General features: G+C 47.4%; 1 protein-coding gene across 1 annotated transcript; it reads left to right on the forward strand.

The window, feature by feature from the left end:
* Window positions 1-5,790: 5,790 nt before the first annotated feature.
* LOC149431540 (SLAM family member 9-like) lies at window positions 5,791-19,998 on the forward strand. The gene is made up of 4 exons (XM_089665495.1): window positions 5,791-5,924; window positions 8,186-8,497; window positions 15,619-15,876; window positions 19,835-19,998. The coding sequence occupies exons 1-4, from the start codon at window positions 5,807-5,809 to the stop codon at window positions 19,996-19,998; spliced, it is 852 nt and encodes a 283-aa protein (XP_089521621.1). The 5' UTR covers window positions 5,791-5,806.
* The last annotated feature ends 961 nt before the right edge of the window (window positions 19,999-20,959 follow it).

Below are 20,959 nucleotides of genomic sequence, written 5' to 3' on the forward strand. Positions count from 1 at the left end.
CTCATGGGGCCACCAGGCAATAGGGGATCATGGGGCCCCTGTATCCTCATCCACACCCAAAAAAAGCCTATAAAAGGTACCAGGGGCATCTCATGGGGCCCCATACTGACCCCGGGCCCTCGGGCAGTGCCCGAGCGCTGGAATGGTCAGTCCGCCCCTGGATGAAGGGGATCATGACTGCAAGTGAGCAGTTCCTGCATAATTTGTGATGGGACCACCTAGAAAGTAGATGTGATCTAGGAGAGAACGTCCAGAAAATCGGCATGTTCTGGGGGGACCAGGTTAAAGGCATATCAAATATAAGCCATGGTCAGGAATGGGGGGGGGGGAGTCCTGGAAATGAGAAAAAATATGTTGGTGAGTTAGTCCTGGTTACACTTCCAGTGGTACATAAACCATTTAGGTCTATCTTTATTTTTCTATATTTGTAGAACAAAAACAAGAATACCATCCTTACATCATTCACAAAAGTCACATTTTCATCTATTTACCAACTCATTTATGTTGAATCCGTGGAGGTTGTGCGAAAACGAAACACCGGTAAGTAAACTAAAAAAGTGCACTTCATGTGTGTCTCTGGTCCACCTCCCAAAGAAGCAGGACCCTTCCCTGACATCCTATGGCACAAGGCTCCTGTCAGGAGTAAGGTACACCTAGCCAAAAGGGCTGCCAGGACCCCTCTCCTCATGATCAGCCAAAGCTGACCAACAAGTATTAACTGCTTCCAGTCCGGACATTTTCCCCCCCTTCCTGACCAGGGCAATTTTCAGCTTTCAGCGCTATCACACTTTGAATGACAATTGCGCGGTCATGCAACACTGTACCCAAATGAATTTTTTTACCATTTTTTTGAGACAGATAAAGCTTTATTTTGATGGTATTTATTCACCGCTGGGATTTTTATTTTTTTTTGCTAAATTTTGAAAAAAGTGTTTTTTTTATAAAATTTTGCAAATAAATAATATTTCATCATAAATCTCGGCCAAAATTTATTCCGTTATCTTTTTAGTAAAAACAAAAATCCAAATTAGTTTATAACCAAAAATTATAATTTTTAAACTTTTTTTTTACATTTTTATTTTATTTTTTTATATTATTATTTTTTACATGGTGACACTGTACTACTTGTAGGGGGTGATGAAGATTTTTTTTTTACACTGATTGCTTTTACACCCATATAGGATGTAAAAGCAAAAAATGTTTTTCTCTCTGTCTGAATTCTTGCAGTCATTTGGAAGTACTGAGTGATCTGTGATTGGTCACAGCTTGTCACATGGTACAAGGCTGTTGTGAATGGCCCTGTACCATGTGACCTCTGTGATCATTCACAGATTTCACAGGTAGTAAGCAATGATCTCACAAGTGACATCTTGCTTACTACTTTGCATGTGATCACTGATTGGCCAATCAGTGATCACATGATCGGGACCTCGTACAGAAGTCCCATCCGACGATCAGGGAGCGCGCACAAGCAGGGGGTAGGGAGGACATTTAGAAACGGCCACCCGACCCTGCACTGCCACCGCCCGGCCGTTTATATACAACGGCCGGTCGGGAAGTCAAACTGGGACTTTTAATTTTACAGGTGTAAAAAAAAGGGATGCTAGCATGGAGGTACCAGAAGCAGTAGTAAGTGGCAAGTGTGTCCTATTACTGATATAAAATTCAATTACAAGAAATAAAAACAAAAAGAGGCCAAGAAGACAATCACAATGGACAGAACAAGGAACATCAAACAAAGAACACCAACGAAACAGGTCCAGGGAGGGAGGGCAGAAGAAACCTCCCCAGTGCTGCCACAAGCTCCTACTGACCCCCGACAAGTCCAGTCTCCTCTCCTCATCCTGGAGAACCTCCCTCTTCACTCACACCTCCAATCAGGTAAGCCATCACCCCTTACTAACAAATATACAACCACCCTATTAGAATCTCCGCCTCGTCTGGAAGCCCCAGTCATGTTGGCCCTCTCCTTAGCTTTGCTCAGTTCCAGGCCATCTACTTTCCTGTGAACATTCAGCACGTGGAGCGCTTGATCCTGGATATTCAACCCATAACCTATCATGAAGTTGCACAAGAGACAAATCTTTCTGGGGGAACGGAGAACACGATCATTCATGAACATTTTCAAAAAGTTAGTGCACGCTGGGTACCAAAACGGCTTTCGCACAGAAAGAGCCACCAAATTGTTAGCTAGGAGATGGACTGAGATGCATGTTATGTTGTAATGTTCCGGAAGCATCTTAAGTAAAGTTTCATTGACTGTTCTTGAGCCCGGTCTGAAGTTATTCAAGGGGTGCATGGTGGTAAATGGCGTATCAGAAGAACAGGGCCTGTAAAGCAACCACGGGGTGTGAAAACAAGGCCACTACGAAGAGTTAACTCGGCAGGAGAGTTGGAGAATGAAAGCACTTGCCATGGGCAACCAAGAGCTGATGGGAATGTATAGCAGCCGGTCAATAAGCTTGGTACCCAGCCAGGGGCATACTGACAACTCATGGGGCCCCCAGGCAATAGGGGATCATGGGGCCCCTGTGTCCTTGCCCAAACTCAAAAATGCCTATAAAAAGGTACCAGGGGCATCTCATGGGGCCCCCTACTGACCCGAGTTTCCAAATGGTCAGTCCGCCCCTGTACCCAGCTTAGGGAACAGGTCCTCCAGTGGCGAGAGGGTCGGTGTTCTGGCTTCCTCCATAGCAGTTGGTTCCCCCAAGGTATTTGGGACTGAACTCACGGTATAGAGACCCCCTGTACCTAGCTGCGAGGTACGGGAGAATAGAAGAAGTTAATAATGTGCACGCATGAGGTCTGCACCAGTGCTCCACGGGACCCCATTCTTTCACTGGGAGTGAGGTGGCAGAGGTATGCTGGACTGGTGGAGGGGGCATGGGCGCAGGAGTGTGCCTCCTAAATGCAACATACCGCACATTGGGCCAGGGTGTGTAGTAACATGCAGGGCTGCTATTAGAAACTATGGGGCCCTATACAGCCAACCTGACAGGCCCTCTTTCCGCCTCCAAAAAACCACAGTTTACTATGCTTCAGGTATGAATATGAATGAACACAGTGAGTAATCAGCACTGATCACCCAATGTGTTCATTCGGGAAAGGAAGGGGCTGGTAAATGTGACATTTTTACTGGACCCTTCCCCCGCTCTCCATCCTGAGGAATCCTATTGTGTGCTTGCAGCTGCCAGTGGGAAGGAGAGGATGGCAGCACTGTGGGGGTGGGGACACACAGGGGGGCCTGGACAGCAGGTGGAAATGTATGGTGCACAGGGAGAGTGATGGGTGGGGGGGGGGCAATTACTGGAACCGATCCCCTGTATGGCTTTCCCTGCAGCAGCTGAAAGCCAGGGGGAGGGAGAGGAGAAGCCAACTTTCAGCTGCTGCAGAGAAAGCCATACAGGGGATTGGTTCCAGTAATTGCCCCCACCGTGCCGATCATCCTCCCTGCCAACATTTGATTCACCCAGCTGCCTGGGCCCCCCTGTTGGCCTGGGCCCCGTACAGGAGGACTGGTGGTACCACCTTATCCACGGCCCCGGTAACACGGGACAACACGTTTCACAGAGGGGCTCTGTACATTTAACTACTGCACACAGTGTACTGCTCATCTCAAGCTGGGGTACCGCCATAATGTTGGCTTTCACATGAACTCAGCCCTGCCTGGTTCTGGGCATTGAAGAGCACAAGCACACAAGGGGAACCCCCAAGTGCAGGGCGAGTAGGTCCCCCACCACAACTTGTTCTACGTCCTACAATGCACTGCACTGGTGTACACCAAGGCCATTGGCATCCATGTTACCCACTGTCCATGTATTATTGATGCAGAATTAAAAACCTAGAAGGCTACATCTGGTATGGACCTGCCCTCAATGGACACCCTGTCGGTGGGAGCTGTTGGGGAGATAACCAGAGGAGCTTTACAACTTTGTGTCTGCATTGCAAACTTCAGGAAATAAAACTGCTTTGTCGGTAAATGATCGTCATATCATGTTTTAGTAAATCAGACCTATGGTGTCCTCTCCCAGCGCTCAACGCTGGGCGGACATTAACCCCTTGCCCTCCTGAGGATTCCCCCCCCCCCCCTTCCTGACCAGGCCATTTTCTGCATTACGGCGCTGCGTTACATTAACTGGCAATTGCGCGGTCATGCAATGCTGCACCCAAATGAAATTTACTTCCTCTTTTTACCACGAATTGAGCTTTCTTTAGGTGGTATTTGATCACCTGTGCGTTTTTTATTTTTTGCGCTATAAAAAAAAGTCTGACGATTTTGAGAAAAAAAACAATATTTTTGACTTTTTGCTATTAAGCATGTCCAGTAAAAAATTTAAAAAATCAAATTTCATCATAAATTTCGGCCACAATGTATTCTGCGACATGTCTTGGTTGTGCTGTGCATTCTAACACTGGGGGGGGGGGAAACTGACTTGGTGTCAGTGACATCCCCAGTGACACTAATACAGTGATCAGAGCAGTGGTGTATTTCGGTTTTGTGCTGCCCTAGGCAACATAAAGATTGGATGCCCCCCCTCCCAGGCGTAGAGAGCTCAACACCAACCAACACCAGGCTCCCTTCCCCTCCCCCCACCCCTGCAGAGGTAGACTGACAGACAGTGCCCAACAACACCAATGCCCCATCATCCCCCCCACCTGAGAGAGCCTTTCCCTAACACCCCCACCCCCCGTGACAGATAGAAAGACACTCACCTTTACAGCTCTGGACATCCCCAGGAACAACAGTCGGGCTCTGCATACATCATCAAGCAGCCTCTTTCAGATCCCATAAGGTCCCCATACTGCATATGTCCCTTCTTCCAGGGGGCAGTGCTGCCCCCCTAGGCAAATGCCTTGTTTGCCTTATGGTAAATACGCCCCTGGATCAGTGCTAATAAAAAGCACTGACACTGTACTAATGGCTCTGGGCAGGAAGGGGTTAACATGGAGACCAATCAAAGGGTTGTGCTGGGAATGTTTTACTAGGGGGCGGTGTGTTGGTGCTTCACTGTAAGCACACTGATCAGGATGGCTGTGCTGTGCATTCTGACACTGGGGGGGTACTGACTTGGTGTCACTGACATCCCCAGTGACACCTATACTGTGATCAGTGCTAATAAAAAGCACTGACACTGTACTAATGGCACTGGGCAGGAAGGGGTTAACAAGAGGGGCGATCAAAGGGTTGTGCTGGGTGTGTTTTACTAGGGGGTGGTGTGTTGGTTCTTCACTGTAAGCACACTGATCAGGATGGCTGTACTGTGCATTCTAACACTGGGGGGGGGGCAGGGGACTGACTTAGTGTCACTGACATCCTCAGTGACACCAATACAGTGATCAGTGCTAATAAAAAGCACTGACACTGTACTAATGGCACTGGGCAGGAAGGAGTTAACAAGAGGGGCAATCAATGGGTTGTGTTGGGTGTGTTTTACTAGGAGGCGGAGTGTTGGTGCTTCACTGTAAGCACACTGATCAGGATGGCTGTGCTGTGCAATGTGCCCGAGCTAAGAGGGAGGAGGACTGTTAGAAAAACAAAACAGTCTTCCTCCAAGTTGGAGATGCTCGCTAATCACTGGGCGCCAGCGGGTAATCACCGTCCAGGACCCGGTGTTTGACAGACGCGTCCGCGAATGGCGGCGCAGGTAGAGTGCGCGCCCCCTACCAGCGCATGTATATGTGATTTTGTGCACCCGCACCGTCCTGTAGCAGTATATCTGCTATAGGGTGGATGGGAAATAATAAATATTTAAAGAACTTCCTTCTTTTAACGCTGAGCTCTCACAGATTTCCTGTCTTGTACCGCATGCATGATACAGATCAGTCTCAGCTGTCCACTGACCATCGACTTACACATTCCACGCGGACAGACACAATGTCTCCATTCTACCTCTGGATGGTCGTGTTGTTGACTCTTCAGAACTGTAAGGATGTCCTCATTTTGTTTCTCTAGTCATTTATCGATCACTTTGACCATCACAGGAGATTATATTTACTGACTTTTATAGAGTAATGAACAAAAGTAGCAGAATATTGATGGTAGATGAAGAGTTCTACTTCCTGAGCAGACAGATTGGCTAGATGACTGGGGGGGTTTCTTGCATCTGAAATTCATACCATGTATAGGGATCCCTGCATTCAAAACTCACTGACACCAGGATACGTACGGGGTGTGTTGTGTCTGCGTTGTATTGTCTCTTACATCTACTGATCCACAGTTTGATCATTTCCCGTCCATGTCTCCCTCGAGTGGTCACCTCTAGGTCTCTGCATGATGAGGATTATCACCATATTGTTCTTTTTTTATACTTTTATGTAGGCTTTTTTTTCTCAGAGAAGAGGTCTGGAAACATCCCCATTCTGAGTCACTTCTTGCCTCCATACTACCCCCCCCCCCACCGCACCTTCCCCTAATAAAATAGATTCCATGCAGCCAGCAGCAATAGAGAACCCCCCCCCAGCAACAATAGATTCCCCAGCAACAATGGACTCTTAACAAAATACTACCCCAGCAACCATAGACCCCCAGCAATAAACAACAGATCCCCCAGCAGCCAACATCAATAGACTCTTTAGCAGCCAGCACCACGGTGGCTAAATGGTTAGCACTTCTGCCTGGCAGTACTAGGGTTGTTGGTTCAAATCCTAACCATGGCACCACCTGCCTGGAGTCTGCTTGTTCTCCCTGTACCTTTGTGGGCTTCCTCCCACACTCCTAACACATGATGGTAGGTAAATTGACCCTAATATCTGTATCACTGACCATTTGGAAACTTGGGCACTGCCTGAGGACCCAGTGTCAGTAGGGGGCCCCATGAGATGCCCCTGGTACCTTTTTCATAGGCTTTTTTGAGTTTGGGCAAGGACACAGGGGCCCCATGATCCCATATTTCTCGGGGGCCCCATGAGTTGTCAGTCCACCCATGATCTGTATATATGTGAGTTAGGGACCTTAGATTGTACACCCTTTGAGGGTTACTGAATGTACAATGAATGGTATTGTTTACTCCCATTGATTCTGGGGTATTTTCTACTCTCACTGGCCACAGTCTGGCCCCCTCAAAGTCTGAAGGACAGTAAACTTGCCCTTTGTTTAGAAAGTTTGGAGACCCCTGGTTTAGGTCATCATGCGGTGGATGAAATGGAGTTGCACTTTTGGATGTCTTTCATAGCAGTGGATCTCAATGCCTGGCCATGTCAGGATGGAGGATGTTGTGTCAAATTGAAGAAGACAGAATAGAAAAATTTAGGAAAATGTGGATCAGCTGGTTAATTTTCAAAACATCTAAAAGATATCTGGAACTGGCTGGAATATAGGTGAAGTGGAGTTGCAAGGCACGTTTGGGTGTCTTTTATAGCAGTGGTTCTCAATGCCTGGCCATGGCCTTTCTCCTCCTGGTCTCCCAGCCATCTGCAGGTCCCCTGCCATAGTGCCTTCTATTTCTCATAGTACCACACAACTTCCCACAATGGGCCACAGTGACCCCAGGCCCCCTGAAAGACCTCAGCTCCCGCAGTGCTGCTTAACCGCATATAGACCTGCCCCCTACAGTGCCCTCTAGCTTGCTGCAGAGCCTTCATAGCACCACAAACTTCTAACAGTGGTCCACAGTACCCCCAGCCTTCTAGTCTTCCACAGTGCCCCAAGCAAAGTACCCAGCCCTCTATAGCCCTCCCTCCCCGTTCTCTCGAAACCTCACCCCCTACAGAACCACCAAGCTGCAGAGTTCCCTAACCTCCCCCAGAACCTTCATCCTCCCCACAATGACTCCCAGCCCAATCCAGACCCTTCAATACATATTTTAATATATTGTGTAAGTATAGACTTTTTTTTTCTCTTTACTGTTGGGTCATGTTGGGTTTTGTAGGAATCTACCAGGCCCTGGTCTCAGTAAGGTTGACAACCCCTGCTTTAGAGCTTCCCAGGGAGAAGGACAATGGCTAGGCCAACGTCAAAACTGCAGCTCTTGAGGGATGTTCCCGGTCTGCATTGGTCAGGACAGACCAAAGAAGAAAAACCGGCGAAAGGGAGACAGGGCCATGGGTGGCCAAGGCTCATTGGTGCACATGGGGAGGGAAGGCTGGGCCGCGTAGTCCGATCCAATAGAAGAGCTGCATATAATGAAATGTAATATGATGTAATGTCTGGTGACCGCTGACACCAAGTATTGTTCTTCTTTATCAGATGTGATGAGTGAGGACCCCTGTGAGAGAAATGTAAATGGCGCTGTGGGAGGAGCTGTCACTCTACAAGTCAGCTACACTGGGGTCAGAAAAATTATTTGGACTTTTGAAAAAATTGGTGCTATTATCGCCACAACAAAACCAGGAGAACCTGTTGATATTGACTATAGAGAGCATAAAGGAAGACTGAGCAGCACATCTGATGGATCCTTAATCATAACTGAGCCGAGACTGGAAGATCGGGGGACCTACCGGGTACAAATCACCACTGGGGAAGAGATACTGATCTGCAGATACCATCTCACAGTGTTCAGTAAGTATAATCTTTAGCAATGCCGATTTGACACCAGACACATGATCAGATTCACACAGGGTCTCTTTTAATCTGATATACAGTTGTGACCAAAATTATTCAACCCCCACTGAAATTGAGTGTTTTGGCCAGTTTGACATTGCTTTTGATCATTCAGTCATCTTGCTTACATTTACATTAAAGAGGCACTTGTAGGTCAGACAAATATAACATAACAGTTATAATGAAATAACCACAAATGTCTTTTCTGTGCTCACAGCATTATCAGTTTTATTCAACCCCCAAGTGACATTCAATCTTAGTACTTAGTACAGCATCCTTTTACAGTTATAACAGCTTTTAAACGTGAAGCATAGCTTGACACAAGTGTCTTGCAGCGATCTACGGGTATCTTCGCCCATTCTTCATGGGCAAAGGCCTCCAGTTCAGTCACATTCTTAGGCTTGCGCACTGCAACTGCTTTCTTTAAGTCCCACCAGAGGTTCTCAATCGGATTTAAGTCTGGTGACTGCGATGGCCACTCCAAAATGTTCCAGCCTTTCCTCTGCAACCATGCTCTAGTGGACTTGGAGGTATGCTTGGGATCATTGTCCTGTTGAAAGGTCCAACGTCTCCCAAGCCTCAGGTGTGTGACGGACTGCATCACGTTTCCATCCAATATCTCCTGGTACTGAAGAGAATTCATGGTACCTTGCACACGCTGAAGCTTCCCTGTACCTGCAGAAGCAAAACAGCCCCAAAGCATGATTGACCCTCCACCATGCTTCACAGTAGGCAAGGTGTTCTTTTCATCATAGGCCTTGTTCTTCCTCCTCCAAACATAGCGTTGATCCATGGGCCCAAACAGTTCTAATTTTGTTTCATCAGTCCACAGAACACTATCCCACAACTTTTGTGGTTTGTCCACATGGCTTTTGGCATACTGCAGTCGACTCTTCTTATTCTTTGGAGACAGCAAGGGGGTACGCCTGGGAGTTCTGGCACGGAGGCCTTCATTACGCAGTGTGCGTCTTATTGTCTGGGCTGAAACTTCTGTACCCACATCTGACAAATCTTTTCTCAGTTCCTCAGCAGTCACACGGGGACTTCTCTCCACTCTACGCTTCAGGTAGCGCACAGCAGTCGAAGTCAGCATCTTCTTTCTGCCACGACCAGGTAGCGTTTCAACAGTGCCCTTTGCCTTGAATTTGCGAATGATGCTTCCTAAGGTGTCTCTTGGTATGTTTAACATCTTTGCAATCTTCTTATAGCCATTGCCCTTCCTGTGAAGAGAAATCACCTCTTCTCTTGTCTTCCTGGACCATTCTCTTGCCTTCACCATGTTTGTAACCACACCAGTAAATGTCTAGAAGGAGCTGAGTATCACAGTCATTTTAAAGCTGCCTAATTGGTGCTTATTATGCTTGATTGCTGCTCGGTGACATCCACAGGTGTTTTCAATACCTGATGGAAAGCACCTGTATGAACCTCTGTTCTTCAGAGTGGTAGTCTTTAAGGGGTTGAATAATTGTGGCAATGAAGAAACCACATAAGAACCATTTACTACTGTATTACATAAACAATTGATGTCATTTTAGTTGCATTTGGGTAGTTACAACGTCCTTGTAGGATTTGATTCTGAATACAATTCCAAATGTACACTATAGTCCCTAAACCCCTTTACAGCATTGGGGGTTGAATAATTTTGGTCACAACTGTACAGTATATATGTACTGTCCGCAGTCTCTGGTCATCTCCTGTACTGTGTCCGCAGTCTCTGGTCATCTCCTGTACTATGTCTGCAGTCTCTGGTCATCTCCTGTACTATGTCTGCAGTCTCTGGTCATCTCCTGTACCGTGTCTGCAGTCTCTGGTCATCTCCTGTACCATGTCTGCAGTCTCTGGTCATCTCCTGTACCGTGTCCGCAGTCTCTGGTCATCTCCTGTACCATGTCAGCAGTCTCTTGTCATTTCCTGTACCGTGTCCGCAGTCTCTGGTCATCTCCTGTACTATGTCCGCAGTTTCTGGTCATCTCCTGTACTATGTCCGCAGTCTCTGGTCATCTCCTGTACTGTGTCCACAGTCTCTGGTCATCTCCTGTACTGTGTCCGCAGTCTCTGGTCATCTCCTGTACCGTGTCCGCAGTCTCTTGTCATCTCCTGTACCGTGTCCGCAGTCTCTGGTCATCTCCTGTACTGTGTCCGCAGTCTCTGGTCATCTCCTGTACTATGTCCGCAGTCTCTGGTCATCTCCTGTACTATATCCACAGTCTCTGGTCATCTCCTGTACCGTGTCAGCAGTCTCTGGTCATCTCCTGTACCGTGTCCGCAGTCTCTGGTCATCTCCTGTACCGTGTCCGCAGTCTCTGGACATCTCCTGTACCGTGTCCGCAGTCTCTGGTCATCTCCTTTACCGTGTCCGCAGTCTCTGGTCATCTCCTGTACTATGTCCGCAGTCTCTGGTCATCTCCTGTACTATGTCCGCAGTCTCTGGTCATCTCCTGTACTATGTCCACAGTCTCTGGTCATCTCCTGTACCGTGTCAGCAGTCTCTGGTCATCTCCTGTACCGTGTCCGCAGTCTCTGGTCATCTCCTGTACCGTGTCCGCAGTCTCTGGACATCTCCTGTACCGTGTCCGCAGTCTCTGGTCATCTCCTTTACCGTGTCCGCAGTCTCTGGTCATCTCCTGTACTGTATCCGCAGTCTCTGGTCATCTCCTGTGCTGTGTCTGCAGTCTCTGGTCATCTCCTGTACTTTGTCCGCAGTCTCTGGTCATCTCCTGTACCGTGTCCGCAGTCTCTGGTCATCTCCTGTACTATGTCCGCAGTCTCTGGTCATCTCCTGTACTATGTCTGCAGTCTCTGGTCATCTCCTGTACTGTGTCCGCAGTCTCTGGCCATCTCCTGTACTATGTCTGCAGTCTCTGGTCATCTCCTGTACTATGTATGCAGTCTCTGGTCATCTCCTGTACCGTGTCTGCAGTCTCTGGTCATCTCCTGTACCGTGTCCGCAGTCTCTGGTCATCTCCTGTACCATGTCAGCAGTCTCTTGTCATTTCCTGTACCGTGTCCGCAGTCTCTGGTCATCTCCTGTACTATGTCCGCAGTTTCTGGTCATCTCCTGTACTATGTCCACAGTCTCTGGTCATCTCCTGTACTGTGTCCACAGTCTCTGGTCATCTCCTGTACTGTGTCCGCAGTCTCTGGTCATCTCCTGTACCGTGTCCGCAGTCTCTTGTCATCTCCTGTACCGTGTCCGCAGTCTCTGGTCATCTCCTGTACTATGTCCGCAGTCTCTGGTCATCTCCTGTACTATGTCCGCAGTCTCTGGTCATCTCCTGTACTATATCCACAGTCTCTGGTCATCTCCTGTACCGTGTCAGCAGTCTCTGGTCATCTCCTGTACCGTGTCCGCAGTCTCTGGTCATCTCCTGTACCGTGTCCGCAGTCTCTGGACATCTCCTGTACCGTGTCCGCAGTCTCTGGTCATCTCCTTTACCGTGTCCGCAGTCTCTGGTCATCTCCTGTACTGTATCCGCAGTCTCTGGTCATCTCCTGTGCTGTGTCTGCAGTCTCTGGTCATCTCCTGTACTGTGTCCGCAGTCTCTGGTCATCTCCTGTACCGTGTCCGCAGTCTCTGGTCATCTCCTGTACTATGTCCGCAGTCTCTGGTCATCTCCTGTACTATGTCTGCAGTCTCTGGTCATCTCCTGTACTGTGTCCGCAGTCTCTGGTCATCTCCTGTACTATGTCCGCAGTCTCTGGTCATCTCCTGTACTATGTCCGCAGTCTCTGGTCATCTCCTGTACTATATCCACAGTCTCTGGTCATCTCCTGTACCGTGTCAGCAGTCTCTGGTCATCTCCTGTACCGTGTCCGCAGTCTCTGGTCATCTCCTGTACCGTGTCCGCAGTCTCTGGACATCTCCTGTACCGTGTCCGCAGTCTCTGGTCATCTCCTTTACCGTGTCCGCAGTCTCTGGTCATCTCCTGTACTGTATCCGCAGTCTCTGGTCATCTCCTGTGCTGTGTCTGCAGTCTCTGGTCATCTCCTGTACTGTGTCCGCAGTCTCTGGTCATCTCCTGTACCGTGTCCGCAGTCTCTGGTCATCTCCTGTACTATGTCCGCAGTCTCTGGTCATCTCCTGTACTATGTCTGCAGTCTCTGGTCATCTCCTGTACTGTGTCCGCAGTCTCTGGCCATCTCCTGTACTATGTCTGCAGTCTCTGGTCATCTCCTGTACTGTGTCCGCAGTCTCTGGTCGTCTCCTGTACTATATCCGCAGTCTCTGGTCATCTCCTGTACTATGCCTGCAGTCCATTGGTTCAAAATTTTTTTTCTTGTTTTCCTCCTCTAAAACCTAGGTGCGTCTTATGGAGCGAAAAATACGGTAGGTGGAGGAGTATTTGAGGGAGTTCTAATGGAGTTTCCGACAGAGAGAAGGAGATAGAAGGGAAGTGATACAGATATAGATGGATCATCACGGGAAAGGAGAGAAACTAGGAATTTGGATATGGACTGGGGTAATTGGAGGGGGTAATTGACAATTAAAAAAAAAACAATATTTTTTATTTACTGCTATAAAACATATCCAATAGAAAAAAAATTAAAAATCTGATTTCTTCAGAAATTTAGGCCAATATGTATTCTGCTACTTAATCCCAATAAGCGTATATTGATTGGTTACAGCGTCTACAAATGGCGGTATATATACTGTCATTTTTTTTTTTTACTACTAGTAATGAGCTCAACAGGTGGTGTACTGCTAGCAGATTGGGTGCAAGGACCTGTGGCACCCATGGCTGTACCATCACTCCTCTCAGTGGAGCCTGTTGTGAAGACTTGACATTTTATAGAAGGGGTAGAGATCCCAGATGAGGAGCAAAGAGAAGTCTGCACCTTTTTAGGATGTGGGTCTTTCAGGTGGTGTTGCCAACGGGCTGCATGGCAGCTCCTCATATGCCTTCTCAATCATGTGGTGCCCAAGTGGCTGGTGTTTTGGTCACGCTTGATCCGCTTCAGACAGAGACTGCAAACAGCAACACTGTGGTCTGCTGCACATGCGTTGAAAAAAGCTCACACCAGAGAACTTTTGGGAGTCTGCCGGTATTCAGCAGCACCCTGCCCCTGTGGAGCTCTGTCGTGTGATGCCATCAGTTGGCTGCCCCTGGAGGACATCCTTCTTCATTGGAGTTGTGCCTCCTCCTCACTTTCCTCCTCTGCTCTCTCAGGCACCCAAGTACAGTCAGTGACCTCATCATCCTCTTCCTCCTCTTCTCTGGAGCCAACTTGGCATTTGTCCTATGGCTGGGGGAACATGACTGTCGATTTCTTTTCCCTCACTGGCATCCCCTCTCTCTAGGCTCACGTCACTCCTTTCCTCAACCTGGGAACCAACATATAGACCACCCCTACTCACCACCATAGGCAAGGCCAAAGAGCTGTCAAAGGACGCCAATATTGTAGACATGCACAAGGCTAGAATGGGCTACAGGACCATCAGCAAGAAGCTCAGTGAGAAGGAGAGAACTGTTAGAGTGGTTATTCGCAAATGGAGGAAATACAAAAATAACCATCAGTCACCCTCGGTCTGTAGCTCAATGCAAGATTTCACCTCGTGGGGTAAGGATGATCATAAGAAAGTGAGAGATCAGTCCAGAACTACACAGGAGGAGCTTGTGAAGCATCTCAAGGCAGTTGGGACCACTGTCATCAAACAAACCATTGGTAACCAGGGGTGGACTGACAACTCATGGGGCCCCAGGCAATAGGGGATCATGGGGCTCCTGTGTCCTTGCCCAAACTCAAAAAAGCCTATGAAAAAGGTACCAGGGGCATCTCATGGGGCCCCCTACTGACCCCGGGCCCTCGGGCAGCACCCGAGTTTCCAAATGGTCAGTCCGCCCCTGTTGGTAACACAATACACCCCCATGGATTGAAATCCTGCAGTGCCTGCAAGGTACCCCTCCTCAAGAAGGCACATGTACAGGCCCATATGAAGTTTGCCAATGAACATCTAAATGGTTCAGAGAAGGATTGGGAGAAAGTGCTGTGGTCAGATGAGACCAAAAATGAGCTCTTTGGTATTAACTCAACTCACCATGTTTGGAGGAAGAAAAATGCTGACTATGACCCTAGTAACACCATCCCTACAGTCAAGCACGGAGTTGGAAACATTATGTTTTGGGGCTGCTTCTCTGCTAAAGCTACAGACCGACTTTGCCGCATTGATGGGCCAATGAACGGGGCAATGTATTGTAAAATCTTGGATGAGAACCTTTTCCCCTCAGCCAGAACACTGAAGATGGGTCGTGGATGGGTCTTCCACCATGACAATGACCCGAAGAATACAGCCAAGGCAGCAAAGAAGTGTCTCAAGAAGAAGCACATTAAGGTCATGGAGCCTCCAGACCTTAATCCTATAGAAAATATATGGAGGGAGCTGAAACTTTGAGTTGTCAAGCGACGGTCAAGAAACCCTAAGGATTTAGAGATCTGTAAAGAAGAGTGGACCAAAATCCCTCCTGAGATGTGTGCAAACCTGGCAACCAACTACAAGAAACGTCTTACTTCTGTACGTGCCATCAAGGGTTCCTCCACCAAGTATGAAGTCATTATTTTGCTTGGGGATCAAATACTTATTTTACTCACTGAACTGCAACTCAATTTATAACATTTGTATCATGTGTGTTTTTTTCTGGATTTTTGGTAGATATTCTGTCTCTATCATTTAAAATACAAAAGCCACAGGGCCCTAGTGGTCCTTTAATTAGCATTTCAATACGTTTAGCTTCCAAAACAAAATTGTAATATTCGTGGATTTGACACAATCTATAATGACATTTGTAGCACCAGGGTTAGGAGTTTTAATACTTTTCCAGAGAGACGTTTACAATGTTTATTGCTCCCATCCTCCAGGTAACTTAGCATTTGAGGATATCGCCATCAGCTCCAATGTGATGGATAATAAGACGTGTGAGGTCATCTTGTATGTTCAGTAAATGGAAGCAATGTGACCGTCGCCTGGAGGAGTGTACACAGCAGTGACATTACCCCGACACTCAGCATCACGGTGGGGGGCGGGAGCGGCAATACTTCTCTGGAGGGATGTCTGACGCTCCATGTTTTTTTTTTTCCTTTAGGAAACTTAACGGCTGAGGATGTCGTCATCACATCCAATGTCACCGATAATAAGACGTGTGAGGTCATCTTGACGTGTTCAGTAAATAGCAGCAATGTGACCGTCGCCTGGACGTGTTTAAACAGCACTGACATTAATGATACGCAGGGCGTTGTGGTTGTACCGCCAAGTCATGTCAACTTCACCTATGTATGTACAGCACAAAATCCCATCAGTAACGTCTGGAAAGATGTCCTCCCCTGGAAGTACTGCCGAGAAGGTAGGTACAACACGGCTTATACTTGCACCTAGAGTTACACTTCACACTTTATTGTGAACCTGTGCTTTGCCTGCTATTTCTGGGAATGGACAGGGCTGGGTACTTGCACCCCCCCCCCCAAAAAAAGAAAATTAAAACATCAACTGTAATTCTACTTCACCCCTCCTAGCACACATCCTCTTTCCACTCAAATCATCCACCGTAGCAAAAATCCTCTCCCCCCCAATCCCACCTCCTAGCACAACCCCCTCTAAATGACCCTTCCCATCTTTCCTCCCCACCCACATCCCCCCTCGTAGCACAACTCATAACAATCCCCCCTCCAGCACAAATCCCCCCTCCTGGCACAACCTTCCCCCATTTCCCCTTCTAACACAAATCCCCCCAATCCCCCTCTCCTAGCACACATCCCCCCAATCCCATCTCCCAGCACAAATCCCCTCCAAATCGCCCCTCCTAGCACAACCTCCCCCCAATCCTCCAACTAGTACTCCCTCCTAGCAAAACACTCCCTCTCCACGCCTCTCTCCCAGTACAAATTCCGGCCCCATCCCCCCTCCTACCACAACTCATAACAATCCCCCCTCCAGCACAAATCCCCCCTCCTGGCACAACACCCCCCAATTTCCCCTCTTAACACAAATCCCCTCAATCCCCCTCTCCTAGCACACATCCCCCCAATCCCATCTCCCAGCACAAATCCCCCCTCCAAGCACAACCTCCCCCCAATCCCCCAACTAGTACTCCCTCCTAGCACAACACTCCCTCTCCACGCCTCTCTCCCAGTACAAATTCCCGCCCCATCCCCCCTCCTACCACAACTCATAACAATCCCCCCTCCAGCACAAATCCCCCCTCCTGGCACAACACCCCCCAATTTCCCCTCTTAACACAAATCCCCTCAATCCCCCTCTCCTAGCACACATTCCCCCCCAATCCAATCTCCCCCCAACTTTACCTATATATGCACAGCAGAAAATCCAGTCAGTAAAGCCTCAAAAGCTGTCCTCCCCTGGTCATACTGCAGGACCGGTAAGTACATTTACAAGTCTCTTCATTTTGGAAAGTTCAGAACTTAATTCAAATTTCAGTAAATTTTCAGGAGTACATTTTCACCTAATAAACAAAATATTATTTACACAGGTAACACCCCCCAGGCTTAGCTAGGGAGTTTTGTTATTTTGCTTTTTTTTTTTTTGATAGAGGCTGAGTAGCAGCCTGGGATGAGTCAGGCTGGGAGTGAGGCAGATGTCCACCTCAGGACAGGTTAGGGAGGTTCTACAGGTAAGGGCTTCTGGAGCATTCCCACTTTTCCAGAAACTAGAGAACTTTCTAGAAGAGGGTGGTGGAGGGGAGGAAGCTCAGATATGCATGTTTGAGGGACCCTGGCCAATCCCCGGGCAGGAGGCTGGGCATGGTGTCCAGGGCAACCCTTAAAAATGACAAAGACTGGGGAGAAGTGGGCAGTGCAGGATGGAAGATGGAGTGGGGAGGGCTTAAGTGTGTAGCCTGAGAGGGGGCCCCAGGGAGGCGAGCCTACCTGCAGGCAGGATGCTGGAGAGGAGGATCTCCACTGCTTCAACGTCCAGCCTGAGCAACAGGGAAGAAGCAAGCCCAGCATGAGACCTGAAGGCAGCAACCAACCCACTAAGCTAGCAGGAGAGAACAGTGTGAGTACTCCTACACCCCCTGGGACAGATAAAGGGAGAGGGCAGTCAGGTGTAATACCCAACTAGCTTCTCATCTGGGACTGTTCAATTGGTAGCTCCTGGGCTCCCTTGCTCAGGGACATCCTCAGGCAGCTGGGTCAAGAGAAGGAATCATCAGGGATCTAAGGAGGTACACCAAGGAGCTTTTAGTGCTCTTTAAGACTTTGAGACTGTTGCTATCTGCATTTTTTGTACATAGTTGCTCAAAAGTTGTTCTAAAGTTCTTCAGGTCCTTGGGCATCCCATATACCCCTAGACCCCATCCAAACTGTTAACCCCTAATAAAAAAAAACAACAAAACCAAGTTCAAGGACTGTTTACTGACTTCAAGTGTACAGGTGTGGGAAGTACATGTTACCTGGCTGTGCAGAGCTTAAGGGGGGACCCAATTCAGAACCAGCGGCCCCTGAGGGGGTAGTGCTACACACCTCTACAAGTATTTATCTTGTATTTATACTGGTGACTGAGATAGATCCCTGCTATGTCTTTATCTGTGTTCAACATACTGAAATGTATGTTTGTAGTTGGAATACCACAGACTTGTTTGTATTTCCTCCTACCCCAATGTCTTTGTGGTTTATGGCTTGTGTGACAACTAATTTTTCTACTTTTACGCACCATCTTTGATCAGGTATCATCCAGGGTCACCATCTACCTTCCTGAACTGAGATACCGGCTCAGAGTCTTCACAGTGATGTAAACCTTGGTGCCTGTGCCATTCTTGGTTGTCTTCACAGATAGACCCTTGCTGCAGTTGTAAGCCGTGTACCGGGGTGGGCTCCCCAGGATACAGCGAAGTTACGAACGAGGAAAGCAACCCGAACACCAGCTTTTGCCACAACAGAATTTTACTTAGATGTGGCAAATAAACACAACCACAAATGCTGGAAACATACTATAAATTTACATACACCCGGCCCAAAGGCTGAGACCCTTGTGCTGCACAGCACGGCGCCTCCTGATGGATGAAGGTAGAAGGTGTAGTAATTTACCTACTGGGGGGGCACAACTAAGCTGCCACACCTTACCTGTTATTACCCTACAGAGCAGGAATCAGTGTATGGGTGTACGGTATGGGCTAGTCTGCGGTGCAGCACAACAGCTTACAATCTTACACAACTCTACAGTATTCCCCCTCCCATAACTGGTCCTGTAGCACGTGCCTGAGTATTCCTTCTGAGCAAAACGCCAGTCTGGCTTGAGTTTGTGGGATTTTATCAGCTCTCCAATGTGAAATGTCACTTTAAGTTGTGGAGTCCTTCCAATAATCAGTAACAACACTTGTGGCCTGACACAAACAGAGACCCTAACTAACTAACTATAGGCCTGGCCTTAGTCTCTAGGCGCTAACACTGAAATGAGGTGCGTGCACGATCTTACCGACCCGGGTCTGCTTTTCATCCACTGGTGACTCTGAACAGAACAAATGTCTCTCCAACAAGCATGCGGTCTTGCCGTATATGTTGTTTAGTTCCTCTGCTCTCATCAGCCTTTCTGGCAGCAATCTCATCAGCATTTCTGGCAGCAATCTCATCAGTATTCCTGGCAGCAATCTCATCAGCTTCCTGGCAGCAATCTCATCAGCTTCACTCAGCTCACATGGCCCCTTCATTCAGCATCATCCAAAACATGGCTGCAGTCTCCTCTTCCTGTTTACTAAACTCCAACTCTGAGTGCAAAAAACCCCACCTCTTCATGAATATACAAATATCTATGCAGTCTGAGCCTGTGTTAGAAAAACAGTGATATCTTGTGGCTAAACCACAGAATGTCAGTCAAAACATTAATTTACTTCCACACAGTGTTCAAACAATGAGAGCTGTTTCCCCATCTCACACAGTCTCATGTTGTTGTCTTGCTAAAAAAAAAAAAAATACAATGTACAGTCTGAGTGATCACTGGGTGTTTTTGTGATATGTAGGGGATTTATACCAACAGAGGTCCACTTTGACCGAACACACTACCCATCAAAACTAAAACAACAATCAACTGACCCATTTGTGCAAGGTTACATGAGCTGAACAAAACCTAAGCAATGAGCAGTCAGGAAATTGGCAACTTCAGAAGGATGTCAGCAATAGCATCCATGTTTTTGTCAGGAGAGTTTTTCTGTGACCCCCTCACCAGTCATCCAAGCCTCATATTTATCTACTTTGTTTGGGTTTGCCTAAAATGGTTGGTACAGGAGAAAGTGAATATCTTGTGTATTTTGTAGGGCAATATAACTCTTTCTTCTACCTTCATTTCAGATGAAATCTCAAAGTACCTACGAATGGCAAATTACACCATGAGGAATCTCATACGTCTGGCAATATCTGTCTTCATTGTGCTGATGTCCTGCTGTATATTCATCCATCACATAAAGACTGAGGTGATCGCACAAGGAGAACGTCTAAGGAGTGACGTCATCTGAAGACCATACATCGGGCTCAATGCTCACTGCAAGGAATATCTGTTTGTCTAGTTGTGCTTTACCTGTGGCTGAAGAGGAGGTTGACTGCCATTGAAGGACATTGGGATGCTAAGGAATGATATGTCTATATATGATACTCACTGGAATCTGAATCTAAACTGTCTTTCCTGTAAGATCATGTATGGAGGTTACCATAGGAGGTTGTGCAACTCATAATGCTGAAACTTGTAGGACATCACTTTGGAGGATGCAGCTGGAACATCCCCGGCATTGGGCATTAATGCAGGAAATGTATAGGGAGTGGGAGATGGAGAAAAAAATTGCTTTCCATATCCTCGTGGACATGGTTTTACTACATATGTAGTGAATTGGTTGGTCTAGAACACCTAAACAGATAGTATCATAGGGGTTAATAAACATATGGTTTCCATTTAGGACCATGAGTAGGTACTTTGTTTCAAAATTCCAGCGCATTTTAAGGGACAAGGCCTGCTTCTTCAGGGAAAACAAAACCTAAGCAATGAGCAGTCAGGAAATTGGCAACTTCAGAAGGACGTCAGCAATGGCATCCATGTTTTTGTCAGGAAAGTTTTCCTGTGACCCCCTCACCAGTCATCCAAGCCTCATTTATCTACTTTGTTTGGGTTTGCCTAAAAGTGTTGGTATAATACAGGAGAAAGTGAATATCTTGTGTATTTAGTAGGGCAATATAACCCTTACTTCTACCTTCATTTCAGAATGAATACTTGTTTGTATGTCCTCCTGCTCCAGTATCTCTGTAGTGTATGGCTTGTGTGACTACTAATATTTCCTAACCCTCTTTTCATTCTGGTTTTGGGAAAATATTTATCTGTTTTGTCTGTTAGAGACCAACCACAGCTATTAATGTTGGGACCGTAAAGTGAATGTCTCAGTTGTGATAATTTAGAGTAAAGCGATAGATTCTCTCGAAAGCTCACAT

The sequence above is a fragment of the Staurois parvus genome, unplaced genomic scaffold (genome assembly GCF_062004578.1).
Source record: "Staurois parvus isolate SC_StPar_1 unplaced genomic scaffold, SC_StPar_1.0 ptg002218l, whole genome shotgun sequence".
NCBI classification, from domain to species: domain Eukaryota; kingdom Metazoa; phylum Chordata; class Amphibia; order Anura; family Ranidae; genus Staurois; species Staurois parvus.